This window comes from Diceros bicornis, chromosome 22, assembly GCF_020826845.1.
Source record: "Diceros bicornis minor isolate mBicDic1 chromosome 22, mDicBic1.mat.cur, whole genome shotgun sequence".
NCBI classification, from domain to species: Eukaryota; Metazoa; Chordata; class Mammalia; order Perissodactyla; family Rhinocerotidae; genus Diceros; species Diceros bicornis.
In genome coordinates, this window is record NC_080761.1 from 14,714,709 (window position 1) to 14,742,636 (window position 27,928).

The window sequence follows — 27,928 nt, forward strand, 5'->3', positions numbered from 1 at the left end:
CTGGGATTTGGAAAAAAAAAAAAAAAAGTCCAATTATTTATTCTTTAAAATACCGTGATTTATAATTTTTTTAAAAATCCTCAAAAAAAAATCCTACATTGTGGTTATGGTTGCACAACTCTGTAAATTTACTAAAAATCACTGAATTGTACACTTAAAACAAGTGAATTTTGGGGCCAGCCCAGTGGGGCAAGCGGTCTAGTGCACGCGCTCCACTGCGGCGGCCCGGGGTTCGCCGGTTCGGATCCTGGGCACGCACCGACGCACTGCTTGTCGAGCCACGCTGTGGCGGCCTCCCATATAAAGTGGAGGAAGATGCACACGGATGTTAGCCCAGGACCAGTCTTCCTCAGCAAAAAAAGAGGAGGATCGGCATCAGATGTTAGCTCAGAGCTGATCTTCCTGACAAAAAAAATAAAAAATAAAAATAAAAGAAATAAAAGTGAATTTTATGATGTGTAAATTATATCTCAATAAAATACTGTGATTTAAGGAACACAAGCATGGTTGGAAAAAAAGCCAGTAAAATGAAATTCTATACATTAAATCATTTGCCTACTTACTTTTCACCATAAAATTATTTTTTGCATTTGTTCTGGAAAAGTATTTAAAATATTTTTTTCTACAAGAAAGAGACTGAAATAATATAAGCTCAAAAGTCCAACAAAGCCTGCTGAGAAACAGACCTTAACAAACTGCTAATACCTGTACAATAGGTGTTTAATGTATGCTTCTCAGGAGAGATTATGACAATACCTGCCACGCCAATACTTTAGGGCATGGCAACAGACGTGGTACTTCTAATAAAAACAGTAATAAACTCTACGTTACAACTTAGAATTTTTTTAAATATCCCCCTTATTGATAGGGACAGTAAAGGGGTAGGTAGTAAGAGTAGAGGTGTAAAATGAAGTAGGATTCTTATAATAAAAAACACTATCGTTCCTGACAGGTAGAGATGCAAGTGAGCAAGAGATAATGGTCGCCCCCCTCCCTCCCCGCACAGAACTCCCAGACACAGAGAGCACCTTACAGTACAGGAATGTAAGACATAAAATCCTAGGGCAGGTTATAGGAAGGAATGGCCAGCGCATTGCCTGGGGCATCAGGATAAGCTTCATTTTCTTATTCATTCATTCAATTACTTCCACACCTACTGTGCGCCAGGCACTGTGGTAGGAACTGAGATTAGAATAATGAACAAGACAGTCAGTGAATTAGTGATACTCAAGAGGCTCTGTACAGTAATTACAATTGGAGGATAATCTCCATGAAGAAAATTACAGGATGCTATGCAATCACTTATCAGGGAATTATCTAATCAAATCTTAGGGCTAGGGGAAGATTCCCTAAGGAAGCTGACCCAACAACCAAGACCTGAAGGATTTGCAGGAGTTCTGTGGATGAAGAGCAACGAGACAAGAAATCCAGGCAGAGGGAACAGCTCGAGTAACGTCCCTGAAGGAGAAAGGAGCTTGTCTGTCAAGGAAAAGAAAGGATGTGTGGCTGGAGAAGGAGAGTAAGACAGGGAAAAGCTGGCAGAGACAAGGCAAGGTAGGATTTTGAGCGCCTTCTTGGGCATGCATGGCAAGACACTCATGCAAAACTCTAATTTAAAGTGCAAGAGGTATTCACAACAAGAACAGCAAAGGCAAGCGCTTGAAGTCACTTGAGTATGATGTAGGCATACTCGATAGAACCACCAACTACTAGCGGGAAGTGAAATCCATAAGGTAGGAGGAGACCAAACAGTGAACAGAGCTTTGCATGACGTGCAAAGAAGTTGCACTTTATCCTGGTAAGACATTTTTTATTAAAAATTTTTAAGCAGCTGAGTGCTATAAGCTCTGCATTTTAGTAAGATGGACCTGGGAATAGCAAAGAAGCTGGATGGCAGGGAGGTGAACCAGACTGGAGAGAGAACAGTTAGAGGGTCTAATGCCAATATTCTAAGTGAAGGATACTTAGGCCTGAACTTGGACCAAATACCCTTCCTGTGTGCTAATAGGAATCATTAGCCACATGTACATGAAAAGGCACTCATTCTAAACTAGAAAGAGCCTTTAGAAATCATGAGATCCAGATGGCAGTAGTGCCCCAAGCATTTTACCAACCAACCGACAAACGACTCTCCATATTTCCAAATGCCTACAGATTTCTAAATGTTGCCTGGGCTGAGGGGGTTGGGACGGTGGCATTGCAGTACCATCCACAGGCCAAAGGCCATTACTATATCCAATGGATGAATCTCCTCTGTCACACCCAAACAAGTAGTCAGTCAGTCTCTGCTTGATTACATCCTCTGAAAAAGAATTCACTACCTCACGGACAAGCTTTTTCCATTTTGGAATAATGGGTCCTAATATTGAGTGAAATCTACCTCCCCATAACTTCTTCCCACTGGATCCAGTTTTGCCTCTAAATTTTCCTCCACTGGAGTGCACTTCAAGTATTTGAAAATCGCATAATGTATGTTTTCAATTTTCTCTATTCCAGGTTAAATATCCCCAGGTCACTGCCCTAGGCCACTCATCTTTCGGGCTCCTCCTCTGGAATGCTCAATGTGATTAGACACAACACTCCAGGTATGGCTGAGCAGATCAAATCTGAGTGTCATTCCATGTCCCCTAAGTCAGGCTCACATCCTACTGAGCTTTTTTCAGCAACTCTACCAAGTTTATTGACACAAATAAGCCTTAAATTTAACCAAAAACTCAACTCAGCCTTTTCTAAATGGTATTCAAAGAAATGTTAGTCCCACAAAAATTAGGTATTATTTAAAAAAAAAAAAAAACATCAGGTTTAATTTGGCTAACACCTGGTAAACTGCAGGGATTCTTCGAGCTTCAAATCTCAAAGATAGTGAATATGTACGCAGGGCTTTCCAAACAATTTTAGCTAAGAAATATGCGATTAAAGCTCTTAGAAGCACACCTTGGGAAATGCTGCCCAAGTCTCCTTCCTACTGATGGGTTGGCCTTACCTTCTCCATTCTCACTCAGAGAGGGATCAGGCATTCTTCACAGATACATCCAATAAGCTCTACAAGTCCGTGCTTTCCAACAGAACTTTCTGCAATGTTGGAAATGTTCTAGATCTGCGCTAATAATTTGGTGGCCACTAGCCACATGTGTGTGGATAATGAGCCCTTGAAATGTGGCTAGTGTGACTTGGAAACTGAATTTTTAACCTTATTTAACTTTAAATCTAAATAGCCACAAATGGCTCTGGCTAACTGTACTGGCAATGCATCTCTAAGTAATCTAAGTATTTGATAGCTTAGCTTCAGTAATAATCCAATCACTACCTAACTGGAAAGTCAAAGAAATGAATTGTTTCTCAAATGCATGCTAATTCTTTTAGACACATAAAGATAAGGGTTATTAGCATTGCTGCCTTTGGAAGGGGGCCCACATTTAAACCTGGAAAAAAAAAGTTCTCCCTCTTGAATATCATCTTGCACTTGCTGAGGGCAAGCAGGGCATAATGCCACCACAAGGATCTCACCAAATATCCAACTGTCACCAAAATGCATGGTCACGTAGAATAAGCCAACAAGTCAACCATGCCACATGGGACAGGATTATGCTCTCTGATACTTCATTCAGTATTGTGAAAAAAACATACATATTTTAAATGAAAGGCTGTCCAATGTGAAAATCAGAAGAATGGACCAAATCCTCTAAAGCCCCAATCCAGGTGTATTTGTCATTTGAGGACAGTCTTTAGATATACAACGCTGTCCTAACACATTACCAACACTGATGAAACGGTCCTGACTGGGAAGCAGATGTGTCCTGTGAAGGCTGCTGGCATTTAATGAACGATCTCTGAAGATGGACTTAACGGGTGTCACTGCATACTTATCAGGGGATCTCTGGTGATTTCAGCCAAGCTCTCCTAACATCAAACCATGTTATCACAAGCCATTGATTCCTTACAAAGTTAACAAGCAATAAGATGAGTTAACCTGGTGCCATTATGAGGCAAGAACACAGCCACCAGTGCATGTAACCACTGCATTTTGTTCATTTCCTCCCTAAGGCACAATATGAAAGTGACTGATCACATTTTTCAACTTCCATTTTACAATTATTCTATACATACAAAACGTGGTTGAGAGTAATTCAGTACCATACTAATCCAGGTGCCAAAGAAATAGCATTTGAGATACATCCATATCTCATATCATAGAAAGGGTTGGTTTCCCATCAAATTAAAAGAACCAAATTTATGGCATGTCCAAAACAGAAATTCATGTATCATTTGATTTGACTAGCTACTCTAGCCTATTGGAATTGGAATTTAAATAAATGCATATTACCACTATTATATAATTTATATTACTTTCTACCATTTAAATGCAATGCAGAGCACCCAAACAAACCTACAGAATTCTGGCAAAAAACACTAACTACTTGGTACTATTCATTAGAAAAGTTAACAGGGCAATAAAAACCAAGTTTTGAGTTAAAATTAAATTTGCACTAAAAAGCATTCAGGTTGGAATGCTCCCTTTTCCCTACGTAAATATAATAATAAAAGTAAAAGGCTTAAAATTTTCACTCCCAATTTTCCCTCTTACACTCTAAAAATTCTAATGATCATAGAACTATTGTTAAATGTGGTCCAAAGAATGTCTTGAATTCTTTATTTCATTTGTTAAATCAATATTCACAGATGCAAGGAAAAAACAACTGCTCACTGGTTAAGCCCAGGCTCCAAGCTGGGCGCTGCCCCGACTCCCCATGACTCTGGAGGACTAGTCCACAGGGCTCCTCCACCAGCCTCCAAGCAGTTGTGCGTCAGCTTCAGTAACTCAGGGAACAAGAAAATCCAGCTATGGGATTACAGAGGAGTGGGGAGAGCGGACTAGTCATCCTTCTTGGCACTGAAGGACTAGAAACAAGTTGTAACAATCTGCTGAAAACAAGGTTAAAGATAAATAACGCCATTTCTCCAAAGGTAACGATGACCACGGGTTAAATAAACGGCCATTTCTCCAAAGGTAACGATGACCACGGGTTAAATAAACAGGAATTAGGAAGCCACTGGTCCTAAGGAACCACTTGTATGCTCTCTCACTCCCTCCAGTAAGGTACACGCATTTCAGGTTACTTCAGGCTGTGATGTGGAAATGGTTTGAGGCCCAAGACATCAAAATGGATCAAAGTTTGATGCTGCAAAACAATCAACCTGAGCTAATTTTTCTAAGATGGCTTAAAACTCCACAAAACAAAGACTGACTTATCTAATATATCTTCCATAACTTCTCGGGGAAGGAGACTGTCAAAAATTTTGATCCCATTTTCTCCATTTCAAGGACAATACATATTCACGAAAGAGTACGTCTGAGATAGATAAGGGGGAAGGGACTAACTTAAGGACTTGCAAAATGCTCCACTCATGAGAAGAGATTTCGTTAACAATAACTTTTCCAGCTTCAAGTAGCATTTGAAGCAAAGATCCAGCAAGTCTACTATAAAATACGGCAGGCCTATATGTGATCTGCTTTATTCTATCATTCATTCAATTGAGAGGTGTCTCAATTAAAAAGTGTGAAGAATTTTCGTACTTTTTAAAATATGGGCATAAACATAAGCTGTGCATTTAGTCCTGGACAGGCCACAGGGCCCATACTGTTCATGTGGGTTCCTTTCCACCTCTTGTGAATGGATGAATGATAAACAATTCCTGATGGGTGACTCTTCCTTACAAGTCAGACCTCAGAGGAGACTTCTGTAACAAGAACTATGTGTTACTGTATATTTTGTGATAAATTAAAATATGAGTTGTGCTGATTATCTAGTCGGAGCTAGAGTTTATCACGTGAAGACACACCATTGGTTCAATATGACTTCCCTTCAAATCAACATGGGCAGTCATAATAATGGTCACTATTTTTATTTAATGCACAGCACTGTCTAGATGCAATTGCTAGTTGTCTCGTGGTATCTCTTCTCTTACATTAGTATAAGTTTTAGGTGGGCATAATGGCCACTCAGCTAAGACTACACTTCCAAGTCTCCTTGCAGCTAGGTGTGGGCAGGGAACTAGGCATTGGCTATTGCACAGTGAGCAAAATGTGAGCATCTTCCACATCATGCCCTTAAAAGAAAAAGCACATGCCCTCTCTCTTCTCCTTCCTGCTGGCTGGGGCAGGATGTGATGGTGCTAGGGATGGTGAAAATCAGTAGAGAAGGAACTTGAGTTCACAACATCACGGAGTCACCAAATTAGCTACAGCTGCTTCTATGCAAACTGTTATGTCAGAGAGAAACAAGCTTTTAACTCGACTAAACCGCTGTTCCTTTGATCTGTTAAAGCAGCCAAATATCCAGCTAGGTCCTTTACATTGTCACTCATCCTCATATAACAACTCTACAGTGCAGGTATCCCATTATATATATGAGGAAACTGCAGCCGAGAAAAGCTAGGTATTTTGCTCAACGTGATAAAGGGAGAAGCAAGAGGCTGAGGTCAGATTTGGTCCCAAGTCTGCCTGACCTCAGGCTCTTATCACACTGCCTCACATATAACATAACTCTTCCAATGAACTCTGCTCCTTGGCAACGGAGCAACAAGTTTCTGAAAAATACAACTGCACCCTGGGCAAAGAAGATTTTCAACTATACTGTAATACACTTTCACCAACTGACCTAAGGCCTATTAGGATTTTGAAGTTCTCAAAGGTCTTAGGCGCACCTTGTTGATCACCGTGAAACATACCCTGCCCATCCCCAAAATCCTGCAAATCAGGTCCTCAGCTAGTGCCCAATATTTAATGTTTAATCAACCTAATAGGTTAAGATAATACTTACTGGTTTACCAAAAAAATAAAATATTCCCTTTCTTCTGAAAGATAACCTGTGTGAGCTAACTGCCCACTGTTGGAAGCAGCCCCTGGAGTTGCAAGGCCCAGCTACCTTCACAGGAAGACTGCCAGCCAGCTCGTTCTGAATATGACCTTGAATTCCCTCAGTTTTTACTAAGTCCTTCCTCTCCAAAGGTCTTGGGACCCAAATTAAGCTGCAATAGAATCCATTTCCCAGGAAAAGGAAAAAAACAAAACAAAACAAAACAAAACTGGCATTTACTATCCCAAGTGCTTTACATTTTAATAAATACAATACACATTATAAAGATGGGGGTTGTGCTCGCTTCGGCAGCACATATACTATAAAGATGGGGGTTATTCTCGCCATTCAATAGGAATATTAAGACTCAGAGAGATCAATTGTCCCAACATAAAGCCAGTAAGAGGCAGAGCTGGTCTGATTCCAAATTAGCAGAAATGCTTACACCCTGCTGCCAGGGTGTAACAAGCAGCTCATAGTTTTCAATCTACGTTAGAATCTTCTTAAAGGGATATTGGGGGTGGGGGGGGTTGGGCACTGGAGGTAGGTCAGTACTTACCGGCATCCTTCAATTCCACTGAGGGCCCACAAGGTCTAAGGGTCCACAAGCTATATCCTGAAATCACTGATGAAAAGAGACAGCCCACCCACAAAAACTACTTGTAATAACAAAACTAACTTCAGCTAAGCCACCAAGTATTTTGAAAACAGCCAGTCCCCAAATGGACTGAGAAGCTTGTTTTCCTAGATAGCTTGGTGGGTACAATCAGACCCCATCCAAAACCACTGCTCCTTTGGAGGCAGCTCTGCAGGCTGAACACCTTGAAGAGCTGTCACCTTTTGGATCTTTGCTTGCTGGCTGGGGAGAGACAGGTGTTTGCTAAACTGGAAAATTAATTTTGGAGCTAGATGAAAATCACCCTTGGGGCTACCTAACATGCCTCACTGAGCTCTTTAGCTAGTTCACAGCCCTGGGTTCAGTTTTAATTTACACTTTTTTCTCCTATAAGAAGGACATTAGAGAGGAAGATAACCAATTTGCATTCTTCCAGAAGGCAATGACTATAAAGAGGAGGGAGGGCTGGCTCCAGATCCTCCCAAAAGAAATCTTCCCTGCCCCAGCCAGTACTACTGCTGGGCAACACCAGGAGGTGCTTACTATGCCCTAAACTGCACGTGTATAATCCCAAGTAATCCTCACAGTGAGCATATGCATTCCAGGCTATTATTAACCTCATTGTACAGATAAGGAAACTGAGGCTTAGAGAGGCAAATCACCTGCTAAAGGTCGCCCAGCTTAACTCTCATAGTAAGCCACGCAATGCGTAACAGGGAGGCCAGGACTCAACCCAGATGTGACTGTCATTATCCTGGCATCTCTTGCTTGTGGAACTGCCAAGAGGGAGTTGATTATTTATAGTTCCTCCCCAGCAAAGAAGATCCAAAGCAGGATAGAGAAGAGCTTCCCACTTACTACTTTGATATTTGCCTTTTAAAGAAGAAACTGGAGGGCAGCAGAATATAGATCAGTCTTACCCATTCCTAAAAGAAAGTGGAAGCAAAAAACTGCTTCAGACAGGTGAGACCCCACTCATCAAGTTTCTCTGATATTAGGGATTCTATAAAATTTTAAGAACTGTAGTTTCTCACTTTAATGACAAGAGTTGGCAATACCTCTGTCTAATGCCTGGGACTTTGGAAGTAGTTGTCTGTGAGTGCAACGGGTACATCATTAAAATACATATTGGCTATAACTTTTAAAAAAACATTTTAGTGAAATCAAATAGGAAAATTCTTTTTCCTGTGATTGTTATGTACATAGACACAGTTCAAGTACTTCTGAGCTACAATTATACAATTTATTTCTAAAAAAAAATCTTGCCATTAAAACAACTTATTTAATAGCTGTCATACAGTACTGTATATTTTTATTAATTTAAGAAAATGCCGTAAACTAGACACAAGCATTAGTAAGCAGGTTCATTAATCAGCACATGGGAGGCTAAGTTAAAAATAGACTTCACCTAGATGTATGTAAATTTACCTCTTGTTCCTGTCAAACTCCGAAGAAACCCTCCAACCACTGGCCTATGGTTTATATGCTAGTCTTGAAGGAATGTTTTTCTTTTTTCTAAAGACAATCAATTAATTTTTAAATGAAAACATTTCAAAATAAATTCTAATGCCACAGCTGCTGTTTTGGCAGTGAGACTGCCACACAGAGAGCCGGTGTTAAAAGATCAGATTAAGAGCCTTCAGTCCTGGCACAGAGTGATGCTTGCAGCCATGCAAGAGTGATTTTCCACGCCTCTGAAGAGACAGGAAATAGAATTCATCTTCCTCTAATAACCTGCCTCCTTTCCCTCCCTCCAGATTACAGTCCATCTGGCCTCAGGGTAGAAGTGAGGAGTCTGATGCTCACAGAACGCCCACAGGAGGAAACAAGGTGGGCAATGTTCAGACACAAAACATCAGAGAGGCCTGGACTGGACAGGAACAAACATGTCTGTGGCCCACACTTTAAAGGATAAATAAACACACACCTTAGGAAACTAAAAAAAGAAGAACCAATTAAATCCAAAGTAAGCAGAAGATATACACAGAATTAGGATTTAGAAAACCATGACATAGGTCATTCATTACATATGACTCAAGGATTTCAACCAAGAAATGTCAAAGTATTGGAGAAATAAATAGTTAGGTGGTGAGATTATGATGCCTATCCTCCCAGCCTAAAGCAGAAAGGAGCTGCCAGCATCTCCCCATGGCTTTCCTCTACAGGGTACAACTTCCTTAGCCAATTAATTCCAGTCCAGTCTTGCTCAGCACCATTATTATTACACATTCTGTTCTTACTGGGCCTGCTCACACGAACAACATAACTCATGTGGGAAAACAACCTATTGGCAAATCAGCTCCATCGACACCCCTAAGACCTAGGTCTTCCACTTCTGGACATAACCCCACAGATCCTATAAAAATGCCATGGGAATAAGCTGTACCGGTGATTCTATATAGGGGTCTGTGCCTGCAGAGGCCCAAAGTCTAATACCACCTCGGGGATAATTCAAGTTTTTCTCTCTTCCTTGGGGTATGACACCTCTGCCTGGTTACAGCTCTGTGGGTTATACATACTTCCCATTCTCCATCTCCCTAAAGCAGAGTTGCTTAAAGTAAGAAGAAATACACACTGGTCTGGATCAGGCAAAGGCAGACAGGCTTTCTAAAGAAATGCAAACAGGCCCCTTGACTCTCCTTCACCACTCCATCTAATCTAGTCATCACAAACAAAACCTAAGTAGGAGTAGGTAAACGGGGATACAGTGGGTGGTGGTTTTGTAGTCACGGCTGAAGGGGCAGAAAGACAATACATCCTTTGTTGTTTGTGATCCAGAACAGCATTTGAATTCAAGATGTTAATTTAGGTCCATGGTTTGTGAACATGAGTACCCCCATGGGATATATACCTGATGAAAGGTACCCATGGTTACTGAGGTCTAACCCAGACGACACACAAGGAACCCACATATCTATAATACACACACACATGCTCAAATACCAGCTGCACGCTGACAACAGCACATGCCCGCTGGTAGGCAGGCGGATGAACCGCTCTCCTGAAAAGTGGTGGCACAACACACTTATAAGAACTGAAGGGTGGTAGGAGGACAGTGCCTTGGTGCCTCCTAGTCCACAACACAAAGCACTGTGGCTGCAAGACATGCAGATATTCCATTAGTTAGCTTCTTCCTTCTCATAGCTGATCTTACCCGAACAAAGTAATCTTTCCAGTACTCTCACCTAAACTCCCTAACCACCAAAAGCAAGCAAGCAAACAAACAGAAAGAGAGAGAAAAAAAAGCCACAAGGAAGCCACCATGCACTAGAAATGCACCTCCTCATTCCACTGTGTATGCGCTTGCGGACAGCATGCACTTCCACTGGTGGTGAGCAAGAGAAAGCGAGTGAGCTGCACGCCAGCCCTGATGACATGTGAGAGCCATGGGACTCAGAGTATTAAGTCCACTGACTCTACTTTGCATGTCTTTTCCCAAATGCACCAACAACATAAAGACTTCATCTGGTAATAATAAGTAACTTTTTAAAAGCAGCTAGCCAAAAGTTACATTAGTTTGTTTACCATGTAAAGCCTTTCTATTTGATATGTCTTCTGCCAACTCCTAACGCCCAGCGACAAAAGTGTAGAACGAGCTCTTGTCTCTGGGCAATTTTTCAATCGACCCTATTAGATGCCATTATGACAAACATTGATAATTCTGAGCAACACTACACCGTCCAACGACAGCAAAACATTTTAACAATTGAATTTTGCTTTACACATCAGAAAATATTCCATCATATAAACACAACTATATTCCACTGAATGTTAATAAGGTGCAGAAGCTGGAATGCAAACACTGTATCTTAGAAAGGAGCAATAGAAACACAAGAGACAAGGCCAAAGAGTCAGTTCCACAATCCATTTTCTGCAAAACCACTAAAATGGCACCTGCTAGCCCAGGGCCTGACACCAACCGCCTTACCTCTTGGGACAGGAAAGGAATGACTTGTGCACAGATAGCATTCAGCCTCTTGACAATCTCTGCCTGCAAAAAAAAAAAAAAAAAAAAAAAAAAAAGGAAAGAAAAGCAATAAAGAGAACAGTCAGCTGGTTACAAATTCCCGAAATATTAACAAGATGATATTAAAACACACTTTATATTCTGGCTGGCATATTTCCTAAGGAAGAGGAAAATTCTCATCAGCAAGCCTATTAAAAGGAGTCAGTGACAACAGAGCCACATTAATAGCACAATTTATTAACTAGCATTCATCTTAAAAAGTCAACTTATTCAAGCACCAGGACAATATAAAAGGGAATTTTATTTTCATGACTGGAAATCAGTTTTCAAAAGCCTTCAACAGGACCCTTGTTCTTTCTAATGTGTTTTTTCATAAAACCTTGAGATTTTTGAGTTTAGATAGTAAAGATACATTCTTCCCTACATCCCAATGTCTCTCAATAACTCATTAAATTTCTACATTTGACCTTTGTTTCAGACACAGGCACTGGGATTTTACAATAAAGTCCCCAACCTCCCAAAAGAATAGCATCCAACTAACCCAAATAAGTTGATTAATTCAGATCCTTAGTTTTGAATTGTTGGAGAATGGTATGTTTTCTTCAATCAGAAAAATTTCCAAATGTGTCCTAACAGGGTTTTCACTGTGCAAAAGTTTAGAACATGCTAAAATCTTCCTATACTTAGCAGAAAGCAATTTGTATATATATGAAGATTAACCTTGGGAACATTAATTATCATTGTACTATAGATTTGCAGAAGTCCCAATAATGTCAGGTAACAGAGTTTATTCCAATAATTTTTGTAAGTACAGAAATTTTATACTAATAGGATGCTACACTAAGTTAAAAAAAAAAGAAATACCACCGCTAAGTTTTTTTTAAAAAGCTACCCAGAGCTTCACTGATATTCATCTTATTTTGTACTATCATAACGGGCCCTTATACACTTTGATATGTACGGGACATATAAATACGTGGGTTTTTATACACATACATACAACATAGCTTATATTTCAATGATGGGATGGGGTAAAGGAGAAGAGAGCAGTCTTGAAAGGCAGAAAACGTAAAGCAATTACTATTCCTGAGATTCTTAAAATAAATTCCATCCAGGGTCAGTTCCTCATTTTATAAGAGGACAAAAATGCTCTTCTTCTTGCTAAGTCATTACCAGAATGACAGTGACACTCTACTTGTGCAATCTAGGTTTCCGTCTTTCATCAGCAACCCTTTTGACTTTGTAGCTATGCAATCTTTTAAATGCCAGCACCTTAAAAACTTTGCCAGCAGAGAGAAAACACAAATTTACCATGAAGTTTCAAACCTAAGCTTTCCATTCCAGGCTGCATTCCTAAGAGGATGGACAAAAACCCAGCACCAATAAGCAGCAGTGAATAAGGACCCAACTGTGCTGACCTGATTTAATTTACTGCCCTGGCCCCGTGGAGCATTTAGCCATCCTTTAAGAATGCTTAAACCACCATGAAAAGCTGCAATGGGAATCACCAAACCACTCTCCACCTGGACGAACACAGCACAGTGGTTATGGGGTGAAATTCCAGGGTGAGCTGAGAAAATAGAGTAGCATTCACCACACTGAAGGCACTGCGTCTCAAAGGCATTTGGCTGTTAAGCTTTTTGCGGGGAGAGGTGGAGGGGGAGAGAATAAAGATAATGAGACACTTTGGGGCAGACCAAACTGATGATTCTAACGCTTAGAACCATCTGCCAAGCATATTTTCCTCATTATGTTGTTTACATAAATAAAATAGTCCCTTGCTAGGAGGGTTGAAAAATGTGTGGGCACATAAGAAAACTGAGTTCTTTAGTTCGCCTACATAATCTAGGCAATAAAAACTACTCTAAGGAAACTTACTCATCTGGCAAAATAAGACCAAGGTATGTTTTGGGCTCCTTTCATTTTGGACCAAGGCTATTTTAAGTCGGAGCAACTACAAAAAAATGAATCTACATTTTATTAAAAATAAACGTAGAAAAGCCGTTTTATTGATTTGTATATGTTAACATACATAACAGAAAAAGGGAAGGAGATCTTCCAAACTTTTTCTTTAAAGGTCTCCTTTTGTTTAAAAGACTTCTTAATTTCTTTAAGTTGTCCTGACAAGGGATTTTCATAGTCCGGCTAATTGGCAGCGGGGGGGGGGGGGGGGGGGGGGTGAGAAGTGTGTGTGATTTCATAAAATTAAGCAGGTCATTCCTCACTTTGAAAGCTCAAGTTGCCTCGGAAACACTGCTGCTTCCGTGGTCATCTAATTCTGCCTCTTTTGTCCCATAGGACCAGCTTTAGGGAGGCATCATTTATTTACAGCCTTTCCACTGGGCTTCAGTGATCAGCCAATAATACTGTGGACACACACTTCTAATGGCCTATGTTTTGAAACTGAGTCTAATCTAATGGCATGGGGCCCAAACTCCTTTTCCAGCACAGCCATTAAAGGATGTAGGTTATTGCTGTTGTCACCATTGATATTTGTCATTGTAATGTAATTAGGGCCCTAAAATGATGCATTACAGCCCTTGGCACAGCTTCTATTAAAATCTTTTCTTCTGCTCACTGAACTGCGACCTGCTTTCTGATGAATAACAGACAGACAGCTTTAGGGTAAGGAGCAGATTCATCAAAGAAGTATTTTTCAGCTTTGGGGAAAGAGGGGGAAAAAAGGCAACCTAGGAGGAAAAGCACTAGGGGAGGAAAAGCCACAATACACATTTGAATTCCATCTGACCACTTGAAATTCTGATTGCGTCTGATGAATCTTGCTTAGACAATATATTCCCAGTCTTCGAATCACATGGTTAATCAAGGCTCTAATCTGCTATCCATCAGCCTATGCCAGTGCTGTAGCTTCCAATCAAATTTATAGGTGATGTGGCTCATGCATCCCTGAGCAAGTACATTCACAGATAGCCCATTTAACCAGGCAGAGATTCTGAAATACTGCTGTCAGGGTTACTGGATGTTATCGTGGTGTCGATGCTTTATGGACACTGCTAAACGACTATCTGTAGATGCCCGTGAATATTCCAAAATAGCATTAATGGCCCCAATAAAAGGACAATTGTTCATGCCAAAATATAACAAAATGATTGTTTTTGCAGCCATAGTTTGTCAAATACATTAACAATTTTGACACTTCTATTACATCTTCCTCTAACCATCAAGGTATTCATTTTAAAATTAGGTTCCACACATATTTTCCTACCCTCAAAATTCACTACCATTCTATTTTCTCCTATAATTTTCCATCTTTATGCCACCCTCCAATAAAAAGAACCGATAAAAATGATGACCATCCCCACTAAAAAAAAAAAAAAACCTACTTGGACAAAATATTTTAGACAAAGGCAGCTTAACAAAAAAAGGCATTCCATGAAAATATCTTAGCTATGCACTCAACACCTGGCACATGAATGCTGACAGGCTGACTAAATCCAAAGTGGTGATGGCCAGTCGAATGGGAGCATGGCCAGTCAGTAATGAAACAGGAAAACACAAAGAAGAACCTTTCATCCCTGTTTTCTTCACAGGCCAACTCAAGAACCACTGCAAAATTTAACTATCTTGCATCATGGGAAAGCAATGTAAGGCATTGAAAAGAATGCCACAATTCAATCACTAGATTAAAAAGTAACAAATACCAAAGCACACAATATCAAATACATATTTTCTTTATCACTTATAACAAATTACATTAGTCATTTAAGTAAGACAAAAAACGAGTTAAGCCTATACTTGAATTGAATTACATCCCCTCTAATAGTCCTAATATAATAAAAATCTAATTTTTATCTAGTTTATTTCCGCCTATGATTTCCTTAAAAAATTAAATTTTATTTTAGTGACATAATAAACAAGAGAAAGTACAGACAACTTTATTTTAGTAATCAGAGAGATTTATCAAAAGCAATTGTTGGTTTAAAAAAATGTTTCTTGGAGTTTTTAGTCTCTCATCAAAATAAGAACACTACTACACAGTACTGTTGAAATAAAACAAAATAAGGAAACATTATTAGGAAGCAGCCAACCAGAAAAAGATAAACGAAACAAACATAAAACTCCAAACAGTTATAGTTTCAGGAAAACATTCCTCAAGAATAACATTTTACAATTAATGTTTTCTACAGCAGTTTCTTTGCCAAAAAACTTTTTTTAGAAGATAAATCTATTTCATTAAGCATTTATCAAGAACATATACTCTCTCATTATATATAAACACTTGAAAAAAAGTGAAGGAAAATTCCTTCTTACTCTGTCTGAAATCCTTTTTGGATTTCCTTATTGTGGAATAAGCACAAATAAACCTTGCAACCCTCTCCTTCACCCTCTTTTTACCACTACAGAACCAAGACTTTAATTGTTTACTTCAATCAGAAAATAAATTATCTCAATTTGTTCACAGATGTGTTCTAAATTTTCTGAGAAATGGCACAACTTCTGGAACTGACCCTGCCTGCCCCTAGATTAAAAAGTCAGAGGACTCCAGGGAAACTCTTCCTGACTTAAAAATCCAGACTAAACATGAGGAAAGATATTCAAGTAGTACTATTTCTCTAAACTAACAACTCAGTTTTTATCTTGTCATCAAAATTCAACTTTACAAAAGAGATAAGAACATGTAATGAATAAAACTAATTTTATATATTTAAAAAAAAAAAAAAAGCCAGACTAGAATAAGGCTTAGAGTTTAGATCAAAAGTATTGTCAGCACTGCTAGCAAGCTGGTAAATGAGACACCAAGTTTTATTTTAGGTCAGGTGATTATTTTGCGCAAAATACTTTATATTGCTTAATGAAGCAATAAAATGAAGTGATAACATTGTAAGAATCAATTTAATAGGACATCTAACAGTTCCCTAAAGGACTGACTCAAAGTACTAAGACTTTTTTTTTTGCAAAGTATTAAAACTTTTTAAAAGTTCTCATCATCCCACTTCCTCTAAAGAGGAAACTGGTTAAGAGGTACTGTCTAGGAGTAATCAATTCGTATTACCTTGAACGATATGAGAGTGCCAATATTCAACCACTTTTTTATCCACTCCCCCACCTGCCTCTCCCAAGAAGTTTAACTAGAGCAATGATTCTACTGACGGCAAATACCTCAAGCAATGTCAATCTGCTTTGGGTTCTGAACTTCTATTTACGCTATTTTACTGCATGCTAAGTGTGCTATAAAGCACCCAGTATGCATCTCAGTTAATTGCATACACTTAAGTACCCCCATTTGTTTGATCCAACAAGATCTACAGGTGCTGGTCTATGTGGTGCCAGTGTAGAAACACTTTCCCAAAGAGTATCACGGTATACCTACATTTCATGAAACTATTCCAATCTGTCCCCAAAGGGGAAGCTGTATTTTACTAAAGCATTTTGCAATGGCAAGAAAAAAGTGTCCCTTCCTCTCACCTCTTGAGCTTTCTAGAAAGTCTTTAAGGGAAATGCCAGATATTTGCCTATTATCCTACCTACATCTTCTGGGCTCTAGTTATTGTGTTTAAATACTGCTCCAAATGTTAAGAGTGATATATCATCAAGGGTGAGAATGATGATTTTTGTGCCAGACGTCCAATTACTCCTATAAGGTCAAATCATTTCATTTCTCAAGTCTGGAAAACACTGTAACCAATGTTATGGTTATACTCAGCTCCACCAGAGGAATGGGGCAGGGAAAATGGAAAAAGAAAATGTGAGGGAAAGGTGGGATGCTAGGAGTAGGGAAAGCAAATGACCTCCTCTGGTGAGCTTAACCTCAACCTTCTAACAAGGTGGAGCTGGTCAGAGAACCTGATTACTCTGAGCACTCAGACACTCAAGTCTGCAAACTCTCATTTCCTCAACACTCCGGGCGGTGTGTCACAGCAAGCCCCACCAGCTACTTTCTGATTTCTCATCTCTTCTCTCTGGCCATCTCTGAATCTTTTTTTTTTTTTTGACCCTGTTCTTTCCTATTGACATAAATGTTCAGGTGCCTCTGAATGCTGATTTATAATTAAGCATTTCATACTTAGCGACAGTGGAAGGGACAAATATTCCTTGTGCCCACAGTGGGTGAAGTTCATTTACCTTGATTTTTCCCAACATGATCTATGCAATTAAAATGTACCTGAGAGATACCTAAACACAGAGAAACTTTGGATATTGGAATAAAACCAAAAAGAAAAAGAAAAACACTAACAGTTCTTACCCAGTTCTCACAGGGATATCCATCTCCAGGAGAGCAACAAGCCCCTTCCATAGACTCAGAGCCACGCTCTGTTTTTCAGTCTATCCTCTGAGGTTAGACTAAAGGCTTCCTTATCTGTTTCCTTTTTGTTTATCCCCATTTTTCAACAAATCTTCATCCATATCCACGTTCCTCAGCATCTCCTTTCCTTCCATCCTTTCAATCCTAGCATGGCCTCTACTGGTTTCCCCTTCCCCCTCCCAATTATATAAAATTTCAATTTTTCAAAGTCATCATTGACAAGATACCCTTCCATCTTAAGATTGTTTCCTTGCCTTGATAAATAGCTGGCTCTTATCAAAACCAAAGTTTAGCTCTCCTGCTGTCTGTACTCATACTGCCTGGCCAACCAGCTCAAGGCACAGCGGTCAAGTGAATCCATGGGCCCAGCCTGGCTAGAGCAGAAAGGTGAAGAAAAGGCCTGACCCTGGCATCAAAACAATGGAGGTGAACAAAGCAAGTCCCCCTCTGTTTGGAACCGCCCTCCCCAGATCTGCTCATGACTCATTCCCTACTCATCATTTCAGTCTCAGCCCATAGGACACCTCCTCAGACATCTGCACTCACCGTCTCTATGACTCCTTCTCCCACTCACTCTCTGGCCCATTACTGTCTTTTCTTCACAGCATTTATAATCATCTGAAATTATCTCACATTATGTTTTTGTTTACACGGACTCAAGCAGTGCTTCTAAAACTTTAAAGTGCATACTAATAACCTGGGAATCTTGTTAGAATCCAGCCTGGAGTAAGGCCTGGGAGTCTATACTTCTCACAAACTCCAAAGTGATACTGGAACCGTGGGTCTGCAGACCACACCCTGAGTGGAAAGGTTCTAGAGAATGTAGGCTCCACGAGGGCAGAGATATCTTTGTCTATAACCCGCTGCCCGGTATGTAGAAGACACTCAAAAATATTTGTTGAATGAACAGAAGAAACTGCAGTTTAGGTTAGGTGGTTGAAATCTTTTGTAAGCACGCTAATATTGTTTGGGAATAGTTAGAGCACTTCAACCATACAGGAACATCCATATGGAAGACCTGCTTATACTCTGATTTCATTTGTTTACCTTTCCAACACACATCTTTTCTAGCATTTAGGATGCCATGCTGCTCAAAAAGAATACTAAGTAGTCACAGCGGGCCACAAAAGGAAATGCAAATTCACTCTGGACAATTCCTGACTGATAAGTAAATGATTCAAACTTCCATTCTGTAACCTTGGCAGGACATGTGTTTTAAAAGATTATTTTAGAAATACAATGAAGGAGATGCCACTCAATGTCCTTCCTGAGATTACTCCCACCAGGATTCGATCTTCTGACCCACCGGAATTGGGGTATTTGTTAGATGGCACACTGGGAGGGCACCTTGTATGCTGAGTCATGATAAATCTCCACAAAGGTATCTCCAGAGTGAACCAGTGTGATGATTCTAACAGCCCAAGGCAAGGCCCTAGCCATGTGCCAGCACCCCTCACCTCACAGGAAGACAAAGAGCAGTTTCTGATATTTCGAGGTAGAGTGGGTCACAGGGACTATCCATGCTACCTCACGTGCAGACCAGTTCACACATCTCGACCCCACTCAACAGTTGGACAGTCAGAGCCAGGCTTGGGGAATGACTGACACAGCTGCAGCCGAAGGACCCCTAGAGAGAACACGCTATTCAAACCCCCTCCAAACAAGGTCCAGGAATTGCTGCAGCATCACACATGAGATCCCATGTACAGATTCAGATCCACAAATCCACTCCCCACCGTCCCTAATACTCCCTGCAGGAGGGTTCCAATAATCAGGAAGTTTTTACTTAAAATCTACTAATTTCTTGGCTGCTTTTTGTGTTTTTTTGTCATTGGTGCAGTGTATCCCACGTAAAAGTCCACTATCACTCACTGACCCTCACCCAAACTCTTTTAATGACTCACATAGGTGTCATCACAGTATCCTGGGAGAAGCTGCCTTCGACAGGCTGGTTGAGAAATTAATAAAGAAAAAAGAAGTCCCATACCACAGACTGAGAGCTGCCTACAATCAGAAGAATAACAGCACTCTCCCTATAATCAGGCTCACATTTACTTCTGCTTGTCTTCTTTTTTAATACTTTACTAGGTAGGGTGAGAAAACTAAAGGTGTAGGAAACTATTATCATCAATTTGTGCTCCTGTATCCCTAGTTACTTTTAAAATCTATGTCAAGCTGCTTTTAAATTAAATTGTGTAGGCAGTTTAAAATATTTAAACATGTGTACCTTAGAAAAAGCCAAAACCACGAATGTATTACTGCCTTTCCGTCCATTCAATAAATATTTATTAAGCACCAACTATTTGTCAGGCCTATTTTAGGTGCTGACACAGGGATGGAGACACCGAGGTGAACAAGACAAATGAGTCCCTGTCGTCATGGAGTTCACACCATAGGGACGGGAGACAGAGGCAAATAGGAAGATGAATTTCAGATACTGAGAAATGCAATGAAGAAGATAAAATGGGGAATCTAAGAGAGAAGACTGGGGCAGGGGGTGGGTCTGGTTTGTATGAGATTATCAATGAAAGACAAATTAAAAAGTGACTTAAAAACTGAGATATGGCTGGAAGCAGCATTACACCCAAAGCAGGTTCTATACCAAGTTCTGAGATATTATTAACAAGTATTATATACATAAAGGGCTCCCTGATCAGATGACTTCACAGAGCTTAAACAAAATTAAACTGGTTTTTTTTCCCTGTTGGACATCTCAGAGCCTATCATTTGATAATGTCAGTTATAATCTTTGGAAAGGGGCACATAAAATGCAGTGCTAATCAAACTTCTTTGACTATGGAAACTTTCTTCTCAAAGGTCTTAGAGATTATATTTCATGGGAAACCCTGAGTTAATCAATGACTTCCAGGCCTGGCTTTACAATAGCATTACTAGTGGATCTTTCACAAACACCAACACCCACTCACACTCTCAGAGGGTAGAACCCAGGCTTCAATATTTTATTTCAAAGCTCCCCAAGTGATTCTAATGTACAGGCAGGATTGAAAACCATTAAGCCAGAGCACAGGATGCATGCAACAAAATACAGAGTGGAAAATAAGGACAGAAAGGGTGCACCAGGGTCAGACTATGGAGGGTCTTGAATGCCACGCTAAAGAGCTTGAACTTTCTTTGGAAGGCAGCAAGGACCTCTCAAGGACAATTCCTCGGAAAGCTATGATAAATGCCAGACAGGAGGTCAAGATACTCCCCTGCATTTCTGCCCTCCACCGCCTTCTTGCCACTGATTATATTTGAGTGGCTGTGGAAGGACAGAAGAGATTTATAACCACAAAACATAGCACAAGAGGAAAGATGGAGGATGAAAGATAATTTCAGAATAGGAACAATATGAATTCCCGGAGCACCACAGGCTTAGGAAATTCAACAAGACGTTTTCAGATATCGGCTCATTCATTCACTCCTACTCTAAGCTAGCAACTAGGGTAGAAACAGCGGTGAATGCTGAATTGATCTGGATCCTTTAAGTGTTTATAATCTAGTACAGGTGAAGACCAATTGGAAATAAACACAACAGACACCATGTGGTACCTAGGTGGTAGAGAGAGGAGCCCTAGAAATGCAAGGGTGAGAGTGGAAGAAACCCCTTTTGGCTGAAGTCATTACAGTGGCTTTTGGGGGAGAGCAACACGTGAGCGACATTAATTCCACAATTTTCAATAATTGTCTACTATACTACCTATACTAGGTCTACTATACTAATTATTATACTAATTGTCTATTCTACTAGGCCCTGTGTTACAGTCTGAGAAAAGAGTAGGGGAACAACATAGGATTAGAGAGCCCATAATCTAGCAAATGAGGCAGACTTTGGAAAAAATACAAAATGCAGGGTATTTCAAAATGCTTAACAGAGGACTCCGTTTCCCTGAGTAACTGAGGGTGAAGTTAGTCTACTAGACAAAGGAGAGATGGGCAGGGAAAAGGGCGAGAACACTCCAAAACAGCTCGGCCTGCTGCTCCAGTGTGGGACATTCATATTCTGGGAATGGGGCAAGTGCAAGTGGCGGCACAAGATGACGCTGGAGAAGCAGATCCAGGAGAGCCCAGTGTTACCGAAATTATCTCCACCTAGGTTAGACCAGTTAGGAGATGACTGCATTACACATGGTAAGAGTCACCTTAAATACGGTGGCTAAAGTGCTAACCACGATCATGATCATCCTCCTCCTCCACACTTTAACATTCATGGAGTTTCCTCTGTGCCAGATATTTCACTTAAGTGTAAAATAATTTTAAGAGGCTTACTTTTGTCCCCAATTTTACAGATAAAGCCAAAGAATAAAGTGCTTAAGTAATTCACCATGATGAGATAGCTGGAGAGAAGTAAACAAGTGCAGGAGTAACTGGGAGGAGACTCCAAGAGACCAGATGACTGACTGGGTGCCGCTAATGAGTGAGAGGGAAAGGCAATCATCACCTGCCTCGGGGTTTCTGGCTTGAGAAATGGGGTGGATGGTGCTGGCATTTCCTGAGATAGAGATGACTGGACCACAAGCAAGCTTGTGGGGGAGGATGTCATTTGGGGACATGAGTTCAACTACTTGTGAGACATTCAAGGGAAATAAGGACTTGGTTACACACAGCGGTCTCAGAGGAGAGATCCAGGTGGTAGGAAAAAGTTGGGGGGGAGGGCGAAAGGGGTAAAGAAGCACATCTGCAAAGTGACAGATGGCACCTAGACTTCTGGTGGATGCACCTATACAGAAGTTGAAATATAATGATGTACATCTGGAATTTATATGTCACCTCAATAACAAAAACAAAGAAAAGAAAAACAATGGGATTCATCTACTTAGAGTGGACAAGGTCAGCCGGGTAAAGAGTAAATTGAGCAGAGAAGAGGACAGAGCCATGATGGGACCCTGGCTGGATTTCCGGGAGTGGAGAAGGGCCCCTCAAGAATGACACCATGTGGACAGACACAGAAGTGGACCCGGAGCTCCCGCAAGCTCAGATACGGCAGCGGAGAAGGCAAAGGCTGCGGACTCGGCCATCAGCCGGGAGCCCGGCCCAGGAGTCCAGGCATGACCCAACGGGCTGATGGAGAGTGACAGTGAGGCAAGGAAAGGAGACACGTGCGCAGGAGAGACAGCAGCATGTTGTGACTTCACTAGATTTGGACAATGAGAGACGTAAGGAATCCATGTAAGGAATCCCACGTATAAAGCCTGGATATGGTGCTCCATTCATTAAGACAGAGAACTCACAAGGCCAGTTTCAAGGTTTGCTTTGGGGGACAGTTATGGAAAGGCAAGGGAAGAATCCAGACTCAAGTGACAAAACATTCTGGAAAGCACACCAGATAATGTGAATGATACAACTGTGTAGTCCCAAATCCCAGGTTGACTATAATTACTAAACCAGCTGAACCATGACCCTCTAAGTGATTTGGGACTCTTTCCACAACCATGAAATGGGAAGAAAAATAGCTGCCCCACATCTGCTTGGCAGAAATATTTATGAGTGTAGACTTACGAATAAAATCCCTTAAGGTAAGTAGTTCTGTTCTAAGACAGAACTGAGATTAGACAGTGCTAAAATTGAGTAGCTGTATTGTCAGGTATCGATTCAAGCTTAGGGCTCTTCCTGTCTCTCAATTAGGAAGGCAGCCCTCACTAATTTACACTACACCGGGAAGGGCTGCAGATCTAAGGGAGGGTGGGGGCTGACTCACTGGCACAGTAGTAACAGAGGACAGTGCCTCCCGAGTGACTGCAAAGAGGAGTGGAGATCACAGGGCCGGGCCCAGAAAATCTGCTGTTTCTCCACTTTCTTGCACTGCGACCCAGAAAAGACACTCTCAGTATTTATGTTTTGCTACTGGCAAAGGATCTCTCTTCCTCTTTTCTTGGTAAACAGATACTTGCCCTGGATGCAGTAAATTTTATCTATAGTAGTCAAGAGTAAGGAATAGCAGGCTGGGGGAGAGGAGAGGTGGAAGGGAAGTCAGGCTTAATTGCAAAGCTTCTTGCAATGTAAGACTACAAAAATAACAGTTATGTGAGACTTATAGAAGTATGTTCTTTCCATCGGGTAAGATGATGAAAACGAAAAACAAAAATTCTCTGAGGCAAGTTATTAAATTACGAAGAATTCAGAAGTATTTTACAGCTTCCCACCGGTGAATCTGTCGACTGCCTTGACTTGACTTACTATTTTGCGCTGTCCAGACCACCTTGCACTACCTCTTACCTTTTACCTAACTCACCTTTAAACTTACTTTTTTATTTTTTAGGTTACACTTTATTTTATGAACTTCAATTTGTCTATTCCTAATTTATAAAACCATTCTGTGAAATCTTTTGATTAATTAAATATTCTAAAGCGGAGCTACTAAAAGTAGTCAGTCCCCAAATTGTTATCCATCAGCAAAAAGATAATGGGCTTGTGCCAGAATTAAATCAACTATTGTTTATTTCATCTAGATGTGTTTTTTTATTCTTGGGTTTTTTTTTTTTTTTTTTTTTTTTTAACACTAAGGACATTCCTGATGACAGAAGTAGTGCGTTGATTTATAGTCTGGTACAAGCTCCTTATCGTAAAGCCCACCTTTAGCAAATAGTTCACAGACCTGCACCAGTCCACGGACCACACTGAGTAATGCTGCTCTAAAGCCACACTCCTACATCGCAAACTATAATATCTTATTGCCTGGGAATTTAGCATAGGTGATATTCCTTCAAGGCAACAAAATTCTCCAACACAGCCCTAATAAATGGAGCATTCCTTGATCCCCTGCCTGGTTTATATGGAAAAGCTAAGTGTCCACAGTTATACTTAACTACTTAAGGGTGAGTGACAGCCTAGAAATCAGTGCTGCAGACACCCCAGCCAGGGGTCTTCCCACTAGATCCCGCTGCCTGCTAGTCTGATGCTGTGCTACAACAAAGAAACATAAAGGACTACAATTATAAACAGCATTTTCTTATTTCTAAATGATAGGGTTAAAGAAGAGCACGCCAAATGTTACAGCTTAAGGATATCTGTGCTTCTTCCACAACAAAATACACTTCAAAATCGGAGTTTTGCTTGCTTTACTTATGTTTAATAAATTTCTACAGAGAATGTGCTCACATTAAAACAAAATGTACTACTTCATGATTCTTTTACCATTTACCTAAAACATTCCTCAGGAATTAGAGGTCAATATGGGCCAGGTAGCTGTTGAAGGATGAGAAGGAGACAGAATCTGAAAGTTTAAGTACCTATTAGAGTGCAGTCTTGTGAGCAGAGGAGGGAGAAATGAAAAGTGCCCCTCTTCTCTGTAACAATGTGCCAACCAACCAGCCACCAGCTGGAGCTCAGTCAGGCTACCTAAAGCAGGGTACCATTAAAATGACTTCATTTGCTGAATCACTCCAGAGATGCATGTCTGGAACCTAAGCAATAAGAGGTTATGCAGATATTACTCTACCTATCAATCTTGACATCCTAAATAGGGGGTCTCATACAAACAGCATATGAACTCTCGTGTACTACATAACCTACACTATGGAAATAAAAAAATAACATAGAAATAGAAGAAATTTTGGAGACTCTTTGTCTCCTTGCGACTCAAAACGTGGTCAGCGGACTGGCAGCATCGGCATCACTTGGGTGTTAGAATGGAGACTATCAGGCATGGCTCCAGATCCGCAGAAATAGAATCTGATTGTAACATGATCCCCAGTGACTTATATGCACAGTCAAGTTTGAGAAGCACTACTCTAGTTCACTGGTTCTCAACCCCACTGCACAGTGGAATCACTCCTGGACCTTTGAGAAAAACACTGATGCCCAGGTCTCAGGGTACAGGCCTCGGGAACTAGCATTTTATAAAACATACTGATCCAGTCCTATCCCCTGGTTTTATGCATATGGATGAGAAAATGAGACTTAGAAAACTTCAATGATGTACCAAAATCACAGCAAGTTACTAACTTCATTAAAAGCAGATCCAAAAAAATATTTAGGATGTGTTGCCCATAAAAAAATGTTGAAGAAACCATAAAGTTACCAATAAATCAAAATTAATTTGAAAGATATATGGTTTCATTTTACTATATACTTTTTTATACTTTTAAAAGAAATAAAAACATACTCATGTTTACTTTATGTATTACGCTTTGAACCTTGACCAGTATATTTTGATGGGGTAGGGGAGCATAATTCTCCATCAGCCACAGCACAACTGGCGGAGACACAGCAAACCCTCAGCCTCTGGTCTCTGCCTAGGTCAGTAGTTCCATCAGAGTGCTAGGACCATGGGTGAGTCTTTTCCTTTCTTTTGTTTTCTGAAATTTCTTTAAAGTGAATATATTACTTTTTTAGCAAAAAAAAAAAGCATTTCAAAACCACCTTTTCAAGACCTCAATATAACTTAGATTGAAGAGTCCAAAAACAGGGACAATTGCCGTGTTCTAATTACAAAAGTTTCCAAAAGTACAGAACAGATACCTAGGCACACCTAAGACAAGAAACGTTTGCCACAACTGCTGACCCTTTTGGTGGTTGCGGATTATGTCATTACATTTAAATGGCCCATAAATTAGCACTAGATACACGGGGGTGTGGGAGGAGGTGTGGGTGGAGTGAAGGAAATTAAAAGCTGCGGTCAGACTTGAAAAAAATACCCCATAAAACAACGTATGTTTCTGACAGTTGAAACAGACTGCATGACAGACAGTAAAACCACATTTCCGCATGGTGTTTTTTTTTTTTTTTGGAATGTATCTGTGGCTTTATGCCACCAAGCAATATTTTGGTTTACCAAAAAATGTACTCTCTGGCCTTTTTAACTTCATGTTTACTTAACTTTGCTCACTATCACTGCTGTTCTCACTGAACTACAGCAACTTAAGACAAGTGTCTAAAAGGGGAGAAAGGTCTAAAATACAGAATATGTCTCACATTGGGGAAAAAAGAAGAAAATTAACCACACATATAATTCACATTGACTAAAGCACCCATTGTAATTTCAGTGTTTAGCTCATCAGGGACATAACGAACAATGGGAATAATTATTTCTTTTGAAATACAGCAGTTTCTCAAGACAATTATTATATAGGCTCAGCCTCATGTTTACACGAGATTTGTCAACACAAAAAGGATAGGGAATCACTGACCTACGCAGTGTTGGCCAAATGATACAAAAATTTAAAAGAAACAGAAGAAAAGAATGACGGGAGCAAAGAATCTCCACAGCTGATGAATAACTTAGAGAATTCTGTACCTATTTTTAATGTTAAAAAAACTTTAAAAGGAAAAAGTCAAAAATCAGATCATTTGCAAACTCCCACTATTACATCTATATAAAGGTAACGGCAGTAATCAAGCAAAATGATGAAGAGAAACACTCTCTCATGCATTGACACAAAGGTCAGACGCCTTCCTTATGAAAATGGTAAGTTCCTTAAACCATTTCCCACAAAGCGCTGCCTGGCAGAGCCCATTGCGGTCTGGGTATAGAATAAAGGCACAAATATAGGTCTTGCTGAAACAGAATCCTTGAGGTTCTTGGCAGGAGTACAGATTTGGCAGGAGATGAAGAGAAGGTATGGAGCACTGAAAGGGAGGCATGAAGGCGAGAGAAGCAAGAACTCCCTTTCCTCCCCTCCTCTTCCTTCTACCACTCCCTCCTCCCTAGGCACCTCACCCCCCAGCATAATCAAGACCAAGTGTCCCCCCCAGGTCTGTTTTCCATTAACGATACCATGATTCTGACAGTCTGCAGAGGTCAATGTCTTAGGCCTTTTTCCTATGCATTTCCACATCCCTCATCCAATGATCTGCTGGGTCACTTGGGTTCCTCCTTTCCAGTCCCAGGTCACCTCCTCAACCCTGCCCCTCTCCAGTAATGTCCCTCTCCACGCAAATCACTTCAATCAACATTTATTGAACATTTGCTGTCAGGCCCCATATGAGCTCCAGAGAATAAAGCAAATTAGCAAAACAGACACAGTCCCTGCCCTAGTGTCTGAATAACCTTCCCTTTGTTTTTCTTCAATAGCCCAGGCACTAGAACTAGTATTCAAAGTCTTCTATAATGCACCCCAAACCTACCTTCTCAACCATTCTCTCCTCTATCACCCAACCAAGCTGGAAATGCTAACCACAGCCTGAATATGCACATTACTTTCCTGTCTCTGTGGCTTCCACTTGGAATCCTCCTTTTCTTTTCTTCCTGCCTAAGTGACCCCCTCCTCTGAGGTCCACTAAAA

General features: G+C 40.4%; 1 protein-coding gene across 1 annotated transcript in view; it reads right to left on the bottom strand.

Annotated features, from left to right (window-relative positions):
* Window positions 1–27,928, bottom strand: part of TLE4 (TLE family member 4, transcriptional corepressor) — a 140,215-nt gene that overhangs the window by 93,899 nt on the left and 18,388 nt on the right. The window contains 1 exon segment of the mRNA XM_058565594.1: window positions 11,402–11,464. Within this exon segment, the coding sequence (XP_058421577.1) occupies window positions 11,402–11,464 (63 nt within the window).